Below are 20767 nucleotides of genomic sequence, written 5' to 3' on the forward strand. Positions count from 1 at the left end.
GTGGATACGTTCCCAGGGTAAAGGTGGGCTTCGGTGAGGGCCATCATGCCAGGTAAAAGACGAAAACAGACCCCCACGCGCGAAAAGTCACTTTCAACCGATTTCAGACCGACACATGATGAGGCTGAGACTTATGAGTCGTGTGCAACTATTTGGAAGTCGTGGATATTGTTTTGGTCAAGTAGTAGAAAGGGATGCGGAGTTCATAGCTCACACCTCGGAGGTTGACTAAGCTGCCCGCAACAGCGCCCGGGCGAAGCCAAGGACATCTGGCTTCAACATCTGGACCACGAATTCCCCGACGCGCAAGTCGCCGCGCCGCCCACCTCTACACATACCCCCCGAATACGTCTGCGGTGAATTCATACTCTCTGGACGCGAGTTTACGACCCGGTCGCGCGCCCCACGTCCCACTTTACAATCAACGAGCGCACCTCTACCTCCGACCTTCGCATCAGCATACCCAATCCGCAGCCATGTTGGGCCTTGCGAATATGCAGCCGCGGCAACTCGCCGCACAAGTCCTGAACTTCGCGCTCGTCCTGTCAACCGCCTTCATGATGTGGAAAGGACTGTCCGTGGTCTCCGACTCGCCCTCGCCCATTGTCGTCGTTCTGTCAGGATCCATGGAGCCTGCATTCCAACGAGGAGATCTGCTGTTCCTGTGGAACCGGGGGGCAGATACACAAGTGGGCGAGATTGTTGTGTACAACGTCAAGGGCAAAGACATCCCGATCGTGCATCGCGTTGTAAGGAGATATGGAGGAGGGTGAGTTGCGCTCCTTCCCTTTCGCTGTGACTGAGGCTCTCAATGAGGGTTGGAGGAGTCAAGATCAGCTCGCAGGTTTTCAGACGTTACTACAAAGCTCATGCTGACCCAACTACTAGCAAAACACCCCTCCGCCTCCTGACCAAGGGCGACAACAACCTCGCGGACGACACCGAACTCTACGCCGCCGGCCAATCTTTCCTGAATCGCAAAGAAGATGTCATCGGAAGCGTCGTCGGCTTCATACCATTCGTTGGATACGTTACCATCCTGTTGAGCGAGCATCCATGGCTGAAGCAGGTCATGTTAGGCATGATGGGTGTGATGGTGGTTTTACAAAGAGAGTAGTCCTTGCGCATTCGCATAGGGTGCTTTTCACGTCAATGGATATCTTTCCAAAAGGTGGGAGAAAGAGATGGGTGGTAACGATGTGGTTGGACTGCTCCGTACCTACCCCGATCTATGTGTTTCTGCTGTCAGGAGGCGGCAAAGCTAGGCGTTCAAATCATACCCAGACAATGTTCAATATTTACTAAAGTCGAAGAGTTATACCAGCCATCCAGCGTTCATCCAGCTACGTTCTCTAGACCGTAGACCAGCGCCTCACGCGCATCTTGCATTCATCAGTGAGCATACCTAAGCACACTCCAGGGCTTTATTTCCCAACAAGAGAGTAATCGCCTGCACCTTCCCAATGCCTGCCAAAATGACATCACCTACCTTCCTTCTACATCACTAAGACTTCACTCCCACGCGACACCCCCGGCAAAAAACACACCCCACCTTTCGTGGAAGAGCGGCAAAAAGGAAGCAATGCGCCGTACGGGGTTTGACTAATTGATTGTTAGCTCTACGATTCGAATTGAGGCATTGTTGGTATTTCATACACCCGTGATCCCCGCCTTGTTTGTCGTCCGATGTACGATGGGAAGGCGATAGCATACCACTAGCCCAACGGCGCTTTGATGCACTGATTGATTGATGAATTAGGAACGAATTAGAGACATTATATAGGCGGCTTGAGATAGAGTGAGTGGATTGAGGGGGTGGGGTTCGTGAAAGTGTGGTTGTGAAGCCAGGGAAACAACCCCTACCGTGAATGCGGGCACCCGGTTCGGCGGTGTGAGGAAACGTCAAAGACCTGTCGCTAGAGGGCCAACTTCCGGTTGCTACGAACGGAAGGGTCTATCACGCCGTCATGGCCTACTTTTGACAGCAGGCAAGACACAAACTTCAACGTCAGGGACTGAGCTGGGACCTGAGCTACCATCAGCATGCGTAGTGCTACGCCCAAGCCTGATCGCATCAACATCACGGTCACACAGCAGAGGAAACATTGTAGAAGCAGCAAAGACTTTCCATACCGCAATTGCTAGTGTACATAGACTTGGTCATGAGCTTCGTGATGTTCCTTTCACGACGTCGAGGGGAAGACGCCCAAACATCATGACCGCCCGCCATCAGCGTGGTTTGCACTGACCGCCAGCGTCCTTTTCGAAATGAACCACAGATTGGCTAGCCGAAGACCTTCCTCCGCGAGAGATAACGAACCCATTAAGAAGTAGGAAGATCACAAATGAAATCGAGACAGGCTTGGTAGCCTAGCCGCCCATGACAAGACATCTTCAACGCTGTTGATGGAAGCACGAATGAGGCGATAGCCTCTACTCGGACTCCTCTTCTTCTTCCTCGGCGTTCTGGTGGTGGTTAGTCAAGTCATCATCAATTTGAAGTGCATACATCAACATACCTGGTAGGCGGCCTTCTCCTCCTCATAGCGCTTCTTGTCGGCAGCAGCCTTAGCCTCGTAAGGAGTGCGCTGCTTTTCGTTCAGGGCCTTCCACTTCTCGCCAAGAACCTTGCCGACCTCGCCTGTTGAATGTTAGAGGGGAGTCAAAGATGGAGAAAGAGCGCAAACGTACCGAACTTGATACCGGGGTTGTCCTCACGGACCTTCTCGCGCTGCTCGTTGGCGAAGAACATGTATGCGGAAAGACCACGCTTGGGCGCGTTGGGGTCTGCTGGAGTCAGTACCCGAGTCTGCAGATGCACGTGAGCTGCTTACCCTTCTTCTTCTTGCCGCCGTCAGCCTTGGACTTAGGCGCGGCCTTGCGGGTGGTCTTCTCCTTGGGCATAGTGGTGGTTGAGTGGTGTATATGGCTGTGGTTCCTTGTTAGCTGCTGTTGGGGTTGCAAGCAGCGAGTAGGTAAGAGTAGCGTGACAGGAAGGCACAATGGCTGCTGGTGAGATTGAGAATGCGAGTATAGGCCACAGCTAGTGTCTTCGCCTGCAAACGGAGTAGTGTTGTGGTGAGTGGGTAATGGTGGTGCAGCGCTGCTATGCGCGTGAGGTGACGCGGTCGCAAAACACCACAACACAACGCGATGATGCGCGATTTTCGGGTAAGAGAAGGTGTGGGTACTTACAGAAGCAGCTAGATGGGAGTAAATTGGAAGTGTTGACTGAGGTCTGTTTTGCGGTCAGTATGCGCGTGGCAGTGGGTGCTGGCGACGGCGATGAAGAATCGACTGAAGGCAATGACGTTCAGAAGACGGAAGAAAGAAGGCTGGGAGAGTCCTGGTTGGGCCAATTGGACCGGGGAAACGCGTGGAAAAAGGGTGTGGTTGCGAAAAGTGGTGCTGGTGATGTTGCGACTTCGTCAAAATGCAGGCGGACTCACCAAACGTCTTTGCGGGCGAAAGTTGTATGGGCGGCGGATTTGTTAGGGGAGGAATTGGGTGAGGGCTCAGCAGCACATTTTGTGAGAGGGAAGGCGCGCCCTCCCCCAACAAACAAGGCCCGCTTACCTAAGGTGCGAACGAGGCAGGCACGCTTGTTTTGCTACTGCCATAGCACACGCACCCGGACCACGACCCCTCCTCCACCCAGCCGATGCTGCGCTCCCTCACCGCATGCGCCCGATGCAGATGCCAGCGATTGTGGACAGCTCCATTGTCGCTTTTTTGCTACTCGCACTGCCGTCCAGTCTCTAGCAGACGTGTCGGTGTCGCCCAGGTATGCTCCGAGGTGCTCGCACTGCTGCGGGCTACACGGCGCATCCCTGGGCGCGGAGGCGCTGCCCTTCGTTCTTTCCTGGCGAGTTTCAAGTTTGGTTAGATTGCACGCAGAAGCACACGGTCTACCATTCGTTGGACGCATCCATCAGAAGCGGCCCTTGACGTTATCATTCATAGCGCGGCTGGCTGATGTTCTTCCCCGAGCACCAGAGCACCCAGCATCCAGTCCCCGTCGCCCAACCTGCCCACCCCTCAGAGCATCCGCCTGCAGCCCGTTTGGTGTTCTGAGCAAGCCCAGTGCAGCAGAGTTACATGTCAGCCTACGTCTGGTCGCAGACTCTGCCGCACAAGCCGTGACTCTGGCCTTCTGTCATAGCTGGGCACGCTATGGTGATGGGCGGCGGCCTCTGCACCCGCTTCCGGCCACAGCGGTCTGGCTCTGCACTTTCGCCCGTCCGAGCACGGAAGCGGTCGCTAGGCTAATGCGAGACACTGCTCCAATACTGCTCGTCCACTTGCCTCAAGAAACACTCTTTGTTCCTCCTGGCTGCTTATCACGTTGGAATCGTGGCGGACGTGTTCGGCCATCGGCCTCTCAAGCCCCTAACAGCGGAGCAGACGCTCAGACTCGCCCTTTCAAAAGCCACCGAGGGCTACAGACTTTCGCGTACCCTCCCGACGTGACCCATAGCTGCCAGGCCCTCATCTTACTTGAGAAGTTACGTTTGCATCTATGTAGATAGGACGCACGACGTTGGGCATCACCGCTCTCGCATCAGCCATGACGTTTATCATCAACAAACATCACGAAGCGCAAGATCGTGCAGCAGCATGCGACCACCTCAACAAGTCATTAAATGTGTACATACGGCTGCTCTCAGATACACCTCGCATCCATCCATAGTCGCAGCAGCAGACGAAAAGGTGGATGGTACTCAATCGTCCTCATCCTCCATGACGAGCTCCGTCAGACCCTCGTCCGCAGCCCAGTTGATCCCGCTACCCACGATCATGGCTGATAATATACCTTTCAACGTCCTCACCCTCCGTCGCGAGTCTTTGAGCTCCTTATCGACCGCATCGACACGTTGACGTAATTGCGGATCTTCAATGTCCTGCACCGACTGCGCCTTCATTTCTTCGGCCAGAGCAAGCATGGTTTGCGCCAGCTCTCGGTTCTTTTGATTTGCAACAATGTTGTTCTGTTCGGCCACACTCAGAGATTTATTCGTAGAAGCAAGCTTCGACGTCAGTGAGCCATGGATCATGGAAACAGCATCGTTCTCGGTCACCAGCGGCAGTATGCGCCTACACAACATCAGACCATGATTCAGAGCGATCTGCCCAGGAACTCACTTCTCGGCGAATGGAGTCTGTTCGCCGCCATGAACGGCTTTCAGAACGGGATCCATTACTAGAACATTGTGTGTGATTTTGTTCCTTATCTCGTACTCTGCCCTCGCTTCCATAGCCTCGCGCTGCGCAATAGTCAGGCGCTCCTCCAGCAGGTCATCTGGAAGTGATGCAAAGTCATGCGCGTGTACTACAGAAGGCGATTAATATACGAAGATGCTGTGCCATACCATGTGCGAGACGTGCCTGATTGTTGTGCTTGTAGCAGGCTTTGCTGCAGCTCAAGTTCCTTGAGCTGATCGTAGAGCTGTAGGGCTAGCTCCTCGGTATCTGAAAACGCGAACGCGTCGCTATGGTTTGTTTGCAGCAAGTCCGCGTAGTCGTTTGGATCTTGTGTTTTGGCCGTCGCGTCTGCCATGTCAACATCGCCTTTGGCCGCCATAATGCTTGCAGACGGTGTTGACGTAGATTCAAGTTTGCGACCGAGACCGTGTTCACCTGACGGCACGCGATGGTTCCTCTAGGTGACTGCTATGATGCAGCCTCGCGGGGCCCATGCGCCGATCCCTGCATTAACCCTCCTTGGCGGTATCTGGTACGCATGTGCTCACGCCTCAACTTTCCAAGCCTCGAATCCGCTCTCGCACGGTTTCGACACAACTCCACCAAGCGGAGGGCAAGGCCGAATGTCGCTACAGATCGCTGTAGCTCATACGGGCCAGCGCCTCGACGCTGATCCCGTCGCCTTTACTACAGTCGATGCGCTCAAGCACTGGATCTCGAAGGCAACGGAGATAGCGCCCGAGCAACAGGTCTTACTCACAACACAGGGCAAACACGTCAAGCTCCAAGCGCTCTTAACTGAGGTACGCGTCTACTGTGGGATTTGTAGGACACACACTAATACCTGTGCCACAGAAAGAGATATTCGTCTTCAGTCGCGAACTCTCCAACAACCCGCAGGCTGCCATATCCTCCACACCACTGCCCGATGCCTTCCAACCCGACGATGCCCCGAACCACCTTGCGAAGAACACCGACCTCGGAGCATGGCAGGCCCTCTTCCAGGCCCGCCGCGACTGGGCCTTTGGCCTGCTCGAAAGGTCGCTCGCCATGTCCCAGATCGCCTCGAAGCACTTTGCCGAACAAGCCACCATCGAGAGAGCAACCCAGGTCGCCGTCGGGAATCACGATGCGCACATCAAGGGCTTGGACCAGAAGTACAAGGCAGCGAGGGAATGGTACGATGGGGTCGAGAAGGAAGCCGGGGACAACATCCGGCGGCTTGACGCCGACTTTGAGCAGCTGGGAACGGTGCCTGCTACCTTGAACTTCGCGCGCTTCTTGGCCAAGGAGATGAGATCTCCCCAGAGCATTCCCAGTAGTACTCTTGTCCGCAAGACCCTCCAAGAGTTCCTCGACGTCGAAGCGATCAAAAAGGCTACATCAACAAGCAAGCGCGTTCGGGAGGCTTTTGGCAAACACATGGACAAGATGCGCATGCAGCTAGAGAATATCGAGACAGATTACAACCAACTCCTGAGCGCCGTCGGCCAAAGCCAGAGCCGTTCCATGGCTGATGATTCCGAAGAGCCCACGCGCCTGTACAACGAGATCGATGCCGTCGTTAAGAAGGTCGAGTCGGACTTTGAACACGTCATGGGGCTAGAAGCAAACCCGAAGTCGGTCGCGCAGGTGTCCAAAATGGCCTTGCTTCATACGCGAAACTTTCTACCGGCCATACAAGAATACAGCGTGGAGATGAGCGATCTCGTGCGACGGGCGGTGGAGCAGAAGAACGCTGCCATCAGGAACTCGGTCGAGAGCATGCAGGGTATCGCAAATATCGAATCGGTCATTGCGAGCGTCGGTGCGCAACTTGAGCAGATCAGTATCCCAGACGATGGTGTCGCTGCCTTTGAGCTCATTTCCCTCGTCGGTCGGCTGCCTTATGTATACGGTACACTGCTAGTCGAAGCCGTCCGAAGACGGGAGTGGACAGAAAGGATGGAGAAGGATACATCCTCGCTTGCTGAGGAAATGGCAACTTTTCAGGAAGAGGAAGAGCGTCGGCGCAAGCGATGGCTGAAGCCAATATCAGATGTTGTAAACCTCGAAGCCTTGCAAGGTGGCTCATTAGGATTCGAGCTGAATGTGCAACCTGAAAAGACCGTCTGGCCGATGGTCACTCGAGAAGAGCTCCAAGATTACCTCCAGGACTTGCAGAGACTGGATGGACAGCAATCGGAAGCCGAATTATTTGCCCAAGCTATTAAGGATCTTGACCGACCTACAAAGCAGCAGATCAAACGCGCGAAGAACTTCAAGATGGGTAGTGTTCATGAGCCAGCTTTCGGCAGAGGCTCTCAGCTCATGATGCGAGGCGATGATGAGTTACGTGTACTCAAAGAGGGCAATGCAAAGCTCGAGGAGGAGCTGAAAGGCTACAGGAGCCGGGTGCGACGATTGGAGGATCTGGTACATCGCCAGAGTACGGCCAACAGACTCTCAATAGGTGGCGCGCCTCCCTCATTCGGTATACCTGACCCAACCGACCCCGCGACGCCAACAGCAGAAGTCGCTTCACCGAGGCCACAAGAAGAGCTATCCCGTCGCTCTTCGATCTCTTCCAGGCGCTACTCGGCGAATACAGGACAAGAAGACAAGCGTCGTATTCTTCGCCTTGAACAACAGCTCGCGGCGGAGAAAGAGGCTCGTGCCAAACTTGAGAGCGATGCGCAAGCACGGAGAGACGATGATGCAGATCAGCAACGCCAGTTTGAGGAGGCCATGTCAACCAAGAACAACATCATGGAAAACATGCGAGCGCAACAAAAAGAATTTGCCGACGAACGCAAATCGCTCGAAGACGAGATCCGCGCATGCAAGGCCAAGATCGAAGAAGCCGAAGATGAACTTGATCGCGTCCTAGGCAGTCGGGATAATGAGCGAACAGGTGTAGATGCTAGAGTCCAGGAGCTGGTTTCGCAACTCGAAACAACCCGCAAAGATGCTGCCGAACAGAGTAAACAAGCAGATAAGCGCATCGAAGCTCTTCAAGCGGAGCTCCGTGAGCGCTCAGCAGTCAAGACGCAGGAGTTTGACTCGCTGACAGCAACCTTCAACCACCTGTCGCCAGGTACCAACGTACCGGACGATCACGCTATGCTTGTCGCACAACTTGAAGATCTTGCAGCGCGATCACTCAACCACCAAAAAGAGCTAGAACAGGCTGTGGCGATGGCAAAGTCAGACAACGAAAATGCCCATGCTAGGATCGAAGAGCAAGAACAAGACTTCAACACCAAGCTTGCCGAACACGAGAAGGAAGTTGCAGCTGTCCGCGAAGAGCTTGACGTGGAGAAGGCCCGTGTCACTTCTATCACTGCAGAACTTGAGGAGGAACGAGAGCATCTACATAGCCTCCGCGCCAAGTTCGCTGAAGGCGAGACCGGCTCCGAAGCTCTCAGGAAGCGCGTTGAGGAGGAAGAGGCCAAGGTTGGTCGTCTTCAAACCGAGCTCGCAGAAAAGAGCTCGCACGCCAACAGCCTCGATGTCGAGCTTATGCGCGTAGAGAAGAAACTCCGCAAGCTTGAGGAAGCGGACTCGTCCCGTACCCACCAACGTATGCATCGGGCGAAGGACCTTAGTGAACGGCTATACACGCAGCATGAGCGTCTGATCCGTCTAGTCGAGACACTTGGATTCGTCATCACTCATGAGAACGGTGAAATGATCCTCCAGCGAGCGTCTAGACTTGGGAATAGCACCATTATGACAGACACTAGTGCAGGACTTAGTCGAAGTACAACAACGCCCTCGCCCACTCCACTCAAGCGTTTCTTGGAAGACGTCGGAGATCTTCACTTCCTTCAATGGACCGAATCTACAAGCCCAGATGAAGAAGATCAGCGGTATCAGGAACTTATTCAGAAGCTCGAGCTCTTCAACACCGAAACCTTTAGCGACGCTGTTGCGAAGCGGATGCGTGACATGGAGCACACAGCACGAAAGTGGCAGAAAGAAGCCCGAGCATATCGCGACAAGGCCCATCGCTTCCAGGCTGACTCGCACGACAAGATCGCCTATCGCTCCTTCAAGGAAGGCGACCTTGCACTCTTCTTGCCGACCCGCAACAATGCGCATCGCCCTTGGGCTGCCTTCAACGTTGGTGCACCACATTTCTTCCTTCGTGAGCAAGACACCCATAGATTGGGTGGGAAAGAGTGGCTTGTGGCGCGCATTTCAAAGGTGGAGGAGCGCGTCGTCGACCTTTCCAAGACGATGGATGGTGCAACTCGAGCATCATTAGATGGTCGATCTGTCGCCTCTAGCAATGCCATTTCATTCGAAGACGACAATCCTTTCGATCTATCTGATGGGCTAAGATGGTACTTACTGGAGGCGACTGAAGAGAAGGCGATGGCTCCGGGCACCCCAGGTATCAAAGGTGCAGTCACAGTGAAGAGCAGCCTAGAAACCGGATTGGGCGAGATGCAGAAAGCGAAGAAGAAGTCCTCCATGGACCCGGCAACTCAACTTGGGAAGTCACTCGACAGTCGCCGCAGCAGCGGAACAAGCAAGAAGAGTGCGCCCCTAGTCGGCCGTCATAATTCGGCTGAAGCGCTGTCGCCAGCTGAACGGCCTGACTCGAATCCAAATTCTGCGACAGCAACACGGGGCGCGAGTCCAGCTGGCACACATGGTCCTAGCCATCTCAGGGAGTCATCAACGAATGGCGTAGACAAGTCTGCGGACGATGGGAATGGAGGCAATGTGCGCGACCTACTATGGGGACCTTAGGTTTTCGCTTTCTGTAAATCTAAGCTCCCCGAACCATGACCTTTGCTTACATCGCTAACACTACGCAGTCATCCATCGCCCAGCTCCATTCCCTCCGCAAGACCTCCATATCAGGCCCATCGAATACACGATCGGATACATCTCCCGTCAAAAGCAGACTAGGAAGTCAAGGCGATCTGAGAAGTCCTCTTAGTGACTCTCGAAAGTCGCCGCTCGCAAGGAAGGGAAGCATATGGGATTCGTTCTTTCAGTACGACATCGAATATCAGGGCAAAGCATCGAAGAAATAGACTTTTTTTGGAAGCGGTCGGAGAAACGCTTGTCTATACCATCCTGAGTGCGAGTATAATCGCATTCGCTGAACATATCGGCTAGTTCATTGTACATTATATAGGATCGCATGCATGATTACAGAAGGAGCAGACTTGCTGAGGTATATGCTCTGATACCACACCATATGATAGATATATAACTACTATTCAGTTCGCACCTTGACACTCCATTAGGAAGGCTGAGGAATATTACACGCTATAGCACCTCCAGGTCTTTCCCCGTCTTTCGTGGTGGTTGTTGATCACACGCCCGGGTGCCGCATGTTTTCGGATCTCGGCTCAGGCGTTCTTTTGTAGTGTATTTTAAGCAGGAACACTAATGCAGTATCCTGCCTATATTGGCTTCGGAAGGAGGCATCGCATGCTCTGTATGGCTGACTCGTGTATTACATTTTACAAACGATGCCGAATTCGCGGATCAATGTGTATGTCTGGTGTTGTGGTTTCATTTGCCAAGGACTTTGTCGTCGGTATGTAGGATGCCTAACCGCCACCACGGCAAATCGGATGTGATGTCATGGTTCTATACTGTGAGTTGGCTGAATGTAGCAGGGTGATGATGACTGGAGCGGTATAAAGAAAGAGGCGGTCACCCCGACTGCTGTGGTTCTACAGTCCGAAGAAAAAAACACCAAAGAGTTCTCAACGACGTTCATCCAACATGCTTTCTCCTATTAAACACCTAGTCCTAGCTTCTGTGCTAGGCATGACAACGTACGCACAATCGTCTTCTGATTCTGACCCCGAGTCCTTGACATGCGATGATCTCTCCGATGGCCTCGCATACAATGCCTCCGTCACCCACAACACAACTGCTCTAAGCATGTCCTGGCTCGGAAGCGAATTAGTGCCGTTGTTCTCCGAAGACAACGGGATCAATTGGCAGATCTCATCTTATATCGGGCCTTACATCTGGCCTGGAGGTGGAATCAGCGAGAACGACACTCAATCCGTTCTATGGTTCGACGTTGGTGAATCGGATACAGAACGTTTGGGCAATCGGATGGGTTTCTGCCACAACGTTGTCCCGTTGCAGGACTTCACCAGCTCGAATCTGACGTTTAGCAGACAAGTTTTGGAGAGGGCGCAAGATGACAATGGGGATTGTAAGACGATGCTTGGAGAAGAATGTGTGCAAGCTCTCCAGGCTTGGTACTCAAGTACAGGGATGGTGTGGGGATCTCAGGATTGCAACACTATCACCCACAAAATACCTTCCGAATGTGAAGGCATGTTGGCCGAAGCTGTGACAGTTGGTAAGTCCTGAATTCGTGGCAACAAAGAGGGCAGAGATCTAACTAATGGCGCTTATAGACACTGCACCATTCAACGCCTCTGACCACGTCCGCATACGGGAATGGGCCAAGTATGACAACGAAACCTACACTGAGGATTTTATCGTACCTACCTGCGACGACCGCAATCTGAGCAGTGGTTGGGGTAATAGGTTCCCTATTCACACTGACTACGACGTGGCACTGAACTTTCCTATTGTGGACATCCTACACTTCTATCCCACCACTCCCGTCACCAACCGTATGACCGGTCGCAGCGTTCATGCAAAAGTCGTATGTTTGAAACCTGGGAAGGTGCAGGACGGAAGTCGGGCTCCGAGAAGTGCGAAAGCGGTGCTTGACGAGAAATTCGGTCCACAGGATGGAGAAGACTCTCAGGATGGGGATGATGCTCAGGATGACGAGTCTAGTGCCGAGAGAGCCATTGGATGGAGTGGCAGGGCTGTGTTCGCATCAATGGTTGGCACGATTGTTGGAGTCTGGCTCGGTCTGTAGAGTACCCAAACGCTTTAGTTGATGCAGCGTATGCTCGAGAAAGAAGCATGTCCAGTTTCGACCGTCATCGATCGGTGTGCAACAATACCGGAAGGATCGGGAATGATGATCATATAGAACTGTGGCCCACTGCGCAAGCAAAACTCCACTCTTGGACTAAGCCCCTCACTGCTTCTCCACAGACACCGGACGAAGCAACCACACCACAGCTGGAGAGTGGCGCTAAAGCACAGCCAAGCAATGAGCTTACTCTTTACGGATCTGAACCGGCATGTGATTGTGGCTTGACAGCCACGTTATTGCCGAATGCCCTTGTTTATAGTGAAAGAATAAACCGTAAGAATAGAGAGCACGGCTTCCCAGTTACGTGACGAGACTTCATCAATGTAGTGGCATCGTAGTCTGGTGTGCTAGCGCTCTCTATGTGCGTCATTGGAGATACGTCACACTGGAGGCCGCTAGGAAGTGTGAGTAGGTACTCAGTGTGAAAGGGTTCGCGAGACTTGCCGGAGCGAAAGTACCCTGTACTCACAATTGATGATTTTTCCAGGACACAGGGTTCAGTAAGGCGAGCAGAGCACGCAGGAGGGGTGTGCCTAGCATTAGTGGATCTGCCGCATTTTGTGGGTATGGGGAATATTCAGTCATTGAGCTTGTCATTGACCACTTCAAAGAATTGTGAATACATGCGGAAATAGACTTGAATCTCATGGTGTTCCTTTTGTTACTTACAATGATTGCTAACCTGACGCGCTTCCGGATCGCTCCGTAGAGCGGGTCAGAGGAGAAGGGAACACTGCCGGTCTCAGTCATGCTTAGAATGCATGGGACGTTGTCAACCCTAGGAATCGTCATTCAAAGTCAAACTGGCACTGCGACAGCGCCGAGCAGAGGCGCATCGGACTCCATCACGATCAGACTCAAGCCATACTATCTGTGTCGCGTGGCTTGTGTATCTGTGCTGGCACCAGTGCCATGCGCTGGAACCGCCAACAGGATCGCCGGCACCATGGAGTCGTGCTGAAAGCTTGGAAAGGTGTCATAACCACGGGGTTGGAACCATTGTTGTCTTGCTGGGCCTGTGAGAGTTACACGATAGCCTGGGCAGACGCTTGTCAAGCATTTGCGATAGGTCAAGAAATGCCTCGCAGTTGCGGAAGCACTATTTGGCTAAGCAGAACGTGTGGCGCAATTTTGGTAGCTTGTGTATGGGCCTGCGATTATACCAGACCGCGTGATACTAGGCGGATGTTGGAGTTGGTCATGAAGCGGGGTCGTGTGTGGACGAAGATCGAACCTGAGCCAAGCCGGGGCCAAGAGGACTAGTTGGTGCCAAGGAGCGTGAGAGACGCGTGAGAGGAGCGGAGCGAATCGCGAGGCGAGGTGATGCATAAAGGCGTTGAGGCTGTGCTGGTGGGCCGATTCGATTAGGGCGCTCCTGTCATGGGTTCTGACACACTGACAATTTAGCTCTGATCTGGCGTTCCTGTGAATTCCCACCCCCTTGGGCGGCATGTAATATGAGTGCCTGAATTGATTTGGGGTAGCAGAAGTTTTCGCAGGCCCGTGGGCGGGAGGATAGATGAAGGGATGAAGATCAACCGACAGGGCTGATGTGCTAGCGCGCTGCGCTGCGTAACGGGTATCCTGCTGCATACGGGACTTGTCTGATTGATGGCACTATCGGAGGCTTGCTACTATGCACCCACGGCCAGGGTACTGCTGTGCAGCCATGTCTTACCGGAGAGGTGCATGTGTAGCCGCCTTTCTAGTCAATCACGATGCACGCGAGCGGCATCCCAGCATGGGGCCACTGTTGACGTCTGTGTTACACACCGTGGTAAGAGTCCGAGATAAGTGCCGTGTACTTTTTGGTTGCTTCTTCGCATAAACAGCTGATTTCGGGCTGCAGGGCGGGAGAAAGCGGCACCTGCTCAAGCGAAGCGAGGGGACTTTTGCTTCGCAAAGCACCGTGTTGAGTTGACGATTTTGATTGCGATCTGGTGATGACGGGTGAAAAATGGCAGCGGAAAGTGGAGTACATGAGAGACCACGAGGCATGACTTCATCTGAAGCGCATTTCGGCCATGCCTGTACGGGCGATGCGCATGCTCACCCGCTGGCGCTGACCTGGGATTCAATATGTTCCGCTCGCTACCGGTCCGATAGCCTTGGAAGTCTCCATAGTGTAGCACAGTGCAGCGAAAGTTTGGGCATGGAGGGCAGGAGATGGCTTTTGGCAAAATAGCAACCCCCTTGTCGCGGCGCTGATTAGCAGAGCGTCTGAGCGCAGTCGTGTCAGGGCAGATTTCTATGATTGTCATTGTCGCACAGGGTGGCACAGGGGTCCAGCGCCAATGGGTTCCGACACGCTGCGTGGTGAAGGCACTGGAAGGGCTCTCATGGCGGACGGCGCACCTCGTTATCTGAGAGCGGTGAGAGTCGATAGCACACGGATCCAGCAGGCTGGCACGGATCTGCTTGCAAACTCTCTTGGTCCGCCGTTAGTGCCAGAGCCCGCGTTTGTGTCCCGGTGCCGCGACGGACATGAAGGAGTCGCCTTGTTTGGCATCACGGGCGTTGCTGGGCTTGGGCACACCTGGTCAATCCTCTGCGCGCTAGAAGCTGGAACCCTCGACCCCTGCCGCCTCCGCCGCCCAGCAGAGTGGTCCGTTGTGTTAAATACTATGGCGTCTCCCTAGCAGTCCACGTCGTCGTACCATTCCAAGATTTACTCAGAAACACCAGTGCCAGCTACCAGCTAGATCAGCCTGACCTGATCACCACCCTGCCGCAGCTGTCCTGACTCATCGCCCGGCTGCCTTGCTCGTCCGTCTCCTCGCTGCAGTAAGCAACCTTACCAAGCCGCCGGCACCGACCCCATCGTCATTCCACCAAGTTCCGGCCTGGGCTGAGTCTACATAACACCGTTGCTTTTCGCCGCACCTGTCGTCCCCCATCGCGCTTGCCCGCTCTAAACTCCGCCGCACTTGTCGTTCCCCGCCCGCCATTCCCTAAACAAGTAGGTAAGGGGTGATCGACCACGCGCGTCCCAATCAGCCATCAAACCTTGGCGCACGGCATCCTACACTGTCAATCTCCACTCCACGGCCCTCCTGCCCTTATAATCGGACCCGCCGCTTCTCTGGACATCACCGCAGACTCCATCTACGCCAGCACTCTACCACTACCGCTTCACTACCACCTATTCACTAGTGGCCACTAGCGTCTACCCCAGATTGCCACCCGTTTTGACCTCGTGACTGCATCCCGCCCGTCACCTCCAAGACCGACACCACGTCTCCCACCACGACGTCGCCATCACCCGCAACGTTTCCCGGAACCACACCCCGAAAACGAATCTATCTCGACATCACTTGAAAACACTACAATGTGCGTCGCCGAACTCTGCGTCACGGTCCTTCCGTGCCAGCACCGCTGGTACCACCTGGTGCGCCCATGCAGCCCCTCCAGCAACCTCTCCACATGCGGCAAGAAGTTGGGAATCTCCGGCTGGGAAGTCAAGTGCGACCACTGCCCCTACTGCCACGGCCACGTCTCCGAGTTTGAGTACAAGCTCATCGGCGACGGACCAGCACCACCTGTCGGATCCCTCTCAGGCCTCGCACGCGCACACTCGACGTCTCTGAACGCAGCCCGCCGGGACATCCGCCTCGACAACATCACCCGAACCGACAGTGCGACCAGCGTAGGCAGCAAGAGCAGCTTGGTCACAGCCGCCTCTGAGAAGAACCGCGCAATGAACTCCCGACTCGACGCCTACTTCTTCCCCTCGGCTGACCAGCCCTACCCCGCTGTACGAGAAGACGACGCCGAGAGCAGCAGCGCGACCAGCCCAAGCGACACATCAAGCAACGACCGCGCAAGCATGCGACACTCGTCCATCTCCATGTCGGCTGAGCCCTACAAAGCCAACATGCTCTCGCGTGTCCGGCAACGCACCAAGCGCATCTCCACCATCTTCAGATGAACGGACCGTCAATATTGCGCTTTCCTTAGCCACGTCAGTACCTACACAACCCACCTCAGCTCTTGGTAGTCCGCATCGCGTCCGAGTCTAGGCTGTGGCTGAAGTGAGGAGTCGCTTCCCCATTGATCCACTTAGCCACGTTTTCCTCGGCCCGAACGGCAATCACATGCCATGATCATGCACTCCGCGGACCGTGCAGGCCATCAGCCACACCTGTCTGGTCTCTGGAGCCGAACTTCTCAGCTCCTCACGACGACTGCCGAAACTCCACTCTTCACTTCATGTATCTGTTTTCTTCAACCTCGCCTAGCGCGCTTTGGCCTGTTTCTCTCATCTCTCTCTTACTTCGGATACCCACTCTGCTCTTGCATTCTGCGCACGCGAACGTGCCCCGGCGACGGGTACTCTTGCGCACTCATTTCGGCCGCGGCGTTCTCACGTAAAAACGACAGGGAGTACTTCAGGCGAACACGAAGAGGGCAAGGGCAACCTGCGTTTGCTTCCATTTTGGTTTGGAATTACCGGGGTTGTTTGGCGTTGGGCAGCAAAACGTTTGTGCGTCATAAGCGGCAGGCGCTTCGTCGCTTTCTTTCTCGCTTGCTGTTGCTATGACTTACGAATGACTCAAGAGTGTTCTAGAAGCTAGTTTGTTACAAAATTCACATATGTTTGCAAACAATTACGTGCATCGCGCATTTACCCATCTCTCGAGTGTTGCAAGTGTTTCAAGCACCTTTACTGACGGATGTTACCAGATTGCCTGCCACACCCATGCATGGTTACGAATCTGTGCCACACCTGCGTGCCACACTTCCGCTCCCATGCAGGTGCTTCGCAAAGCAATCTAGACCTTGCGCTCTGGCACGTACAGACGCGTCACCGCTGCTTGGAGCTACGCGATATCGATACCCACCAGCGCATGCAGGCATGTACACTAAGTGCACCATGACACCCTTTCCACCTCGCCAAGCCATGCAGGCATATACTATTACACCGTATATTCCGCTCTGTCCGCCAAGCTAGCCATATTCTCCCCACCAAGATGGAGAAAAAGTGAGCTTTTCGTTGTCGTGGCCAAAATCTCAGTTTGCCGTCGGTGAAGGATCCCTTTCTCGCCGAATGTCGTGTCCAAGCTCTAGTGACAAGTGCATGGACAATGTCACAAAGTTTGTTGCTTACTCGAAATCTGGTTTGCGCCATGAGTAACGTCTGCAGATCGTCAGCTGCCGGAGAAGTCCATGAACTCTATGAGTGTGAAAGGGAAATAAACCTGCCCCAAGAGGAACAAGCACACCAAGCCTGAGATCAGCGTGCTTGATCTTCTCGTGCTGCAGGGCATCGATGGTTTGCGTGATAAATATCATCATCGCGCTTGAAGATCTGCTGCTGCTCACAGCTGTACCTTACTTCACAGACCAAGTCATATGTCTCTTTCTGAGGGGTTGCGTCTCGACACTGTGGTACACTTGCGATCATCTGACTACAGTTCTAATCAAGGACTATAGTGAGTGGAGAGTATCAGGCGTGGAGATCAGCAGAGCCCCCATAACGACAAAGCCAAAGAAATGTCGCATCACACCTGATCAATTTCGACAGCTTTGCCTCACGCGCAAGAAGAGATAGCAGGACCTATAGTCGACGCACGACACGCAGGGACATCGTGCACAGCCAACGTCACACATTGACAAGCCTTCAATATCACCACATAAGCTTCGCACCAGTGTCGCGAAACAAGCAATTTGGCAGATCAAGCAATTGAAGCCCAGAGATCAACCTGCCAGCTGGAAGGTTCCATCACTGCACATCACTCTCGCCGAGTGAGGGGTTCGCATCAAGGGATTTTATCGGTTGGGTTTTGATCGGCAGAGAAATAAAGTTCGGCATCAACGGGGAGCGACGATCATGACGCTCGGTGCAACGCAAAAGCATATGAAACCAAAGACTGTGATTTTAACGTACAACCGGCAAGACGATTGCTAGTGTACGATGTTACTGTAGCCGCTCTGGATAGACAAGCTTTGTGGTAGTAACGGATCATTGTATTCGTTTTTTAGTTTATGTGAAGACTACTCAGTGTAGTAACCGAAGTACCTTGACCAGGTCCGCTGTTACACCCATGGCAGTGACCTCGCCGCCAGCACCGGCACCCTGGATGATGAGCGGGTTGTCGCCATATCGCTTTGTGTAGAATGCGATGATGTTGTCGCTTCCCTTGAGTGCCGCAATAGGGTGGCTTGTGTCGAACTTCTCCAATCCGACCTTGACCTTGTTGTTTGGTACGTCGACGCTTCCTACAAATCGGATGACCTTGCCTTCCTTCTCTGCCTCTGCCTTAAGCTTCTCCATTTGGTCGTCGTATTGTGGGAGTTTCTCGAGGAACTCGTCGCCGGATGAGCAGGACTCGAGCTCCTTGGGGATAAGAGACTGAACGGGGAATGATGTTGGCGATTCGACCTTTAGGCCAGCGAGACGGGCGAGGATGGTAAGCTTTCGAGCGACGTCTAGTCCGTTCAAATCGTCGCGAGCGTCGGGCTCAGTGTAACCCTTCTCTTTGGCGGATGTTACCTCAGCTGAGAACTTTCCACCTCCACCGCCGAGAGGCTGGAAAGAGTTGAAGAGGAAACTCATGGTTCCGCTGAAAACGCCCTCAATCTTTGTGACTTCGTCTCCGGTCTCGACCAGATCCTTCAGTGTGGAGATAACAGGCAGTCCCGCGCCGACGGACGACTCGTGGAAGACGTAGCCACCAGCACCATTTCCGTTGCTCGCGGCATCAAAGATCTGTGTCCACAGGCCATAGCTTCCTGAGAAAGCTTTCTTGTTTGGCGTAACAATGCTGATTCCCTTCTTCAAGAAAGCAGGGTAGCTATCTGCAACGTCCTGGTTGCTGGTGTTGTCGACCAAAACCACCTTGCCAGGCGCTTTCTGTAGATACTCGCAGAGTTGTGGGAGCGGCAATGTGGGGTTGGAAGTGTTTTGGAGCTCGGATTCCCAGTTGGAGAGGGATTTGTAGTCGGCGTGGTAGACAGCCTTCTTTGAGGTGCTGAGCCAGATGAGGGAGAGGTAGTACGGCGACGAGGGCGATTGAGAGAGACGTTTGGAGAGGGCAGATAGTTGGGAGAGGAAGGCTTTGCCGACGCCGCCAGCACCTGCAGTCGTTAGCATCAAGTATGTATTTGGGAAGATTATTGCGCGTACCGATAACGGCGATGAATACTTGACGAGGTAGAGGCATGTTTGTTTGTTGTAGTCAATTGATTGTGCGAATCTTGATGCTGAGGACGTGACGTTTGTGTCAGCTCTCAGGACACAATGGGAGGATATCCAGACTTGAACAGAGAAAGATTGCGGCTCGCGGAAAGCACGGTGCGGCTCTCAAAGGTACTGCGATGTGGGGTTGGTGAATCAAATGTTAGCCAGGTGGGGTAGCTCCTGAGGTTAGTGACGCAACAAGCCCAGAGCTCCGAACATCGCCGCCGCGCCTACGCGCTCAGCACGCGACTGCCACCACCCAAACCGACTTTCATCACCAACCCCACCATGTCCTCCAAAGACGCCCATCTCTACGGCGTGCGGCCCAAGGGACGCGCAAAGGCGAAAGAAATCTCCAGCTCGAGCAGCCTCGCCTTCTCCTCGACTCTCTCCAACCTCATCAAGAACTCTTCGACGGAACCGAACAAGCCCACCGCGGGCCGCGCACGACCACAGAAGGAAGACATCTTCAAGACACACAACAAGAACGTCAAGAAGCGCGCACTGAAGGACCTGGAAGACACCGACTTCACACAGAAGCACCGCGGGCGCACAACCGAGGAGAAGGGCGAAGATGAAGTCGCATGGAAGCGCACGAAGCGGCGCATGGAAGAGAAGGCGCGCCTGTATGATGCCCTGAAGCGCGGCGATGTGGAAGATCTCGACGACAAATACGGCGTCGACTTTGACCGCAAATGGGCTGAGCAACAGGAAAAGGGCGAGGCGGAACACGCCAGCTCATCCGAGTCGGAAGAGGACGAAGAGGAGGAACTTGTAGAATATACGGACGAGTTTGGGCGAACGCGAAAGGGCACACGTGCAGAAGCTGCCCGCGAAGAGCGTCGAAAGCGCACCCTCGCCGCCGACGAACCCGACCGCTTCACCGCGCGGCCCAGCATGCCCACCAACATCATCTTCGGCGACACCGTACAAACACACGCCTTCAACCCCGACGAGACCATCGCCCAGCAAATGGCTGACCTAGCCGCCAAGCGCGACAAAGAACTTACGCCGCCACCCGAGGTACACTTTGACGGCAGAGCCGAGGCCAGGCAGCGCGGCATGGGCTTCTTCAACTTTTCCAAGGACGAGGAGGAACGGCAAGAACAGATGAGACGGATTGAGAAGGACAGGGAAGATACTGAGCGCGTAAGGCAGGAGCGCAAAGAGGCCGTGGAGAAGAGAAAAGCCATGGTCAGAGAAAAGAAGAGGGCCATACAGGAGAAGAGGAGCAAAGGGCAGGCGGAGAAGTTTCTGGAAGAGCTGGGCCAGGAGCTGTTCAAGGACGGAGAGACTGAAGTGGAGGACAAGTCGACCGTCGCAGATGAGGGCAAAGAAGCTGCGTGAGCCGCAGTCTTCCCATTTCCCATTCTACTATGATACCCCAATACGAAGCACCTCTTCTCGTTCAAATGGGCGCTTGTGGTCCACGAAAACCCCACAACAAATAAGGGAAAAAC

General features: G+C 54.1%; 8 protein-coding genes across 8 annotated transcripts; 5 read left to right on the forward strand and 3 right to left on the reverse strand.

Moving 5' to 3' along the window:
- Nucleotides 1-476: 476 nt before the first annotated feature.
- On the forward strand, nucleotides 477-1117 carry SEC11 (Signal peptidase complex catalytic subunit; the record flags this gene model as incomplete). Its single annotated transcript, XM_051470099.1, has 2 exons — nucleotides 477-769; nucleotides 889-1117. 2 exons carry the CDS (start codon nucleotides 477-479, stop codon nucleotides 1115-1117), a joined length of 522 nt encoding a protein of 173 aa, XP_051325587.1.
- Nucleotides 1118-2433: 1316 nt separating this feature from the next.
- On the reverse strand, nucleotides 2434-2904 carry NHP6 (Non-histone chromosomal protein 6; the record flags this gene model as incomplete). The annotated part of the gene is made up of 4 exons (XM_051470100.1): nucleotides 2434-2466; nucleotides 2520-2641; nucleotides 2692-2787; nucleotides 2835-2904. 4 exons carry the CDS (start codon nucleotides 2902-2904, stop codon nucleotides 2434-2436), a joined length of 321 nt encoding a protein of 106 aa, XP_051325588.1.
- A 1817-nt stretch (nucleotides 2905-4721) lies between these two features.
- J4E85_005859 (uncharacterized protein) lies at nucleotides 4722-5581 on the reverse strand (the record flags this gene model as incomplete). The annotated part of the gene is made up of 2 exons (XM_051470101.1): nucleotides 4722-5094; nucleotides 5370-5581. 2 exons carry the CDS (start codon nucleotides 5579-5581, stop codon nucleotides 4722-4724), a joined length of 585 nt encoding a protein of 194 aa, XP_051325589.1.
- A 244-nt stretch (nucleotides 5582-5825) lies between these two features.
- On the forward strand, nucleotides 5826-10232 carry J4E85_005860 (uncharacterized protein; the record flags this gene model as incomplete). The annotated part of the gene is made up of 3 exons (XM_051470102.1): nucleotides 5826-6005; nucleotides 6058-9915; nucleotides 10011-10232. The coding sequence occupies 3 exons, from the start codon at nucleotides 5826-5828 to the stop codon at nucleotides 10230-10232; spliced, it is 4260 nt and encodes a 1419-aa protein (XP_051325590.1).
- Nucleotides 10233-11505: 1273 nt separating this feature from the next.
- On the forward strand, nucleotides 11506-12064 carry J4E85_005861 (uncharacterized protein; the record flags this gene model as incomplete). Its single annotated transcript, XM_051470103.1, has 2 exons — nucleotides 11506-11530; nucleotides 11589-12064. The coding sequence occupies 2 exons, from the start codon at nucleotides 11506-11508 to the stop codon at nucleotides 12062-12064; spliced, it is 501 nt and encodes a 166-aa protein (XP_051325591.1).
- Nucleotides 12065-15455: 3391 nt separating this feature from the next.
- Nucleotides 15456-16055, forward strand: J4E85_005862 (uncharacterized protein; the record flags this gene model as incomplete). Its single annotated transcript, XM_051470104.1, has 1 exon — nucleotides 15456-16055. One exon carries the CDS (start codon nucleotides 15456-15458, stop codon nucleotides 16053-16055), a length of 600 nt encoding a protein of 199 aa, XP_051325592.1.
- Nucleotides 16056-18125: 2070 nt separating this feature from the next.
- On the reverse strand, nucleotides 18126-19290 carry J4E85_005863 (uncharacterized protein; the record flags this gene model as incomplete). Its single annotated transcript, XM_051470105.1, has 2 exons — nucleotides 18126-19204; nucleotides 19254-19290. 2 exons carry the CDS (start codon nucleotides 19288-19290, stop codon nucleotides 18126-18128), a joined length of 1116 nt encoding a protein of 371 aa, XP_051325593.1.
- A 305-nt stretch (nucleotides 19291-19595) lies between these two features.
- Nucleotides 19596-20654, forward strand: J4E85_005864 (uncharacterized protein; the record flags this gene model as incomplete). Its single annotated transcript, XM_051470106.1, has 1 exon — nucleotides 19596-20654. The coding sequence occupies one exon, from the start codon at nucleotides 19596-19598 to the stop codon at nucleotides 20652-20654; it is 1059 nt and encodes a 352-aa protein (XP_051325594.1).
- Nucleotides 20655-20767: the final 113 nt, after the last annotated feature.

The sequence above is a fragment of the Alternaria conjuncta genome, assembly GCF_024043145.1.
Source record: "Alternaria conjuncta strain BMP 0040 chromosome Unknown scaffold_8, whole genome shotgun sequence".
NCBI classification, from domain to species: domain Eukaryota; kingdom Fungi; phylum Ascomycota; class Dothideomycetes; order Pleosporales; family Pleosporaceae; genus Alternaria; species Alternaria conjuncta.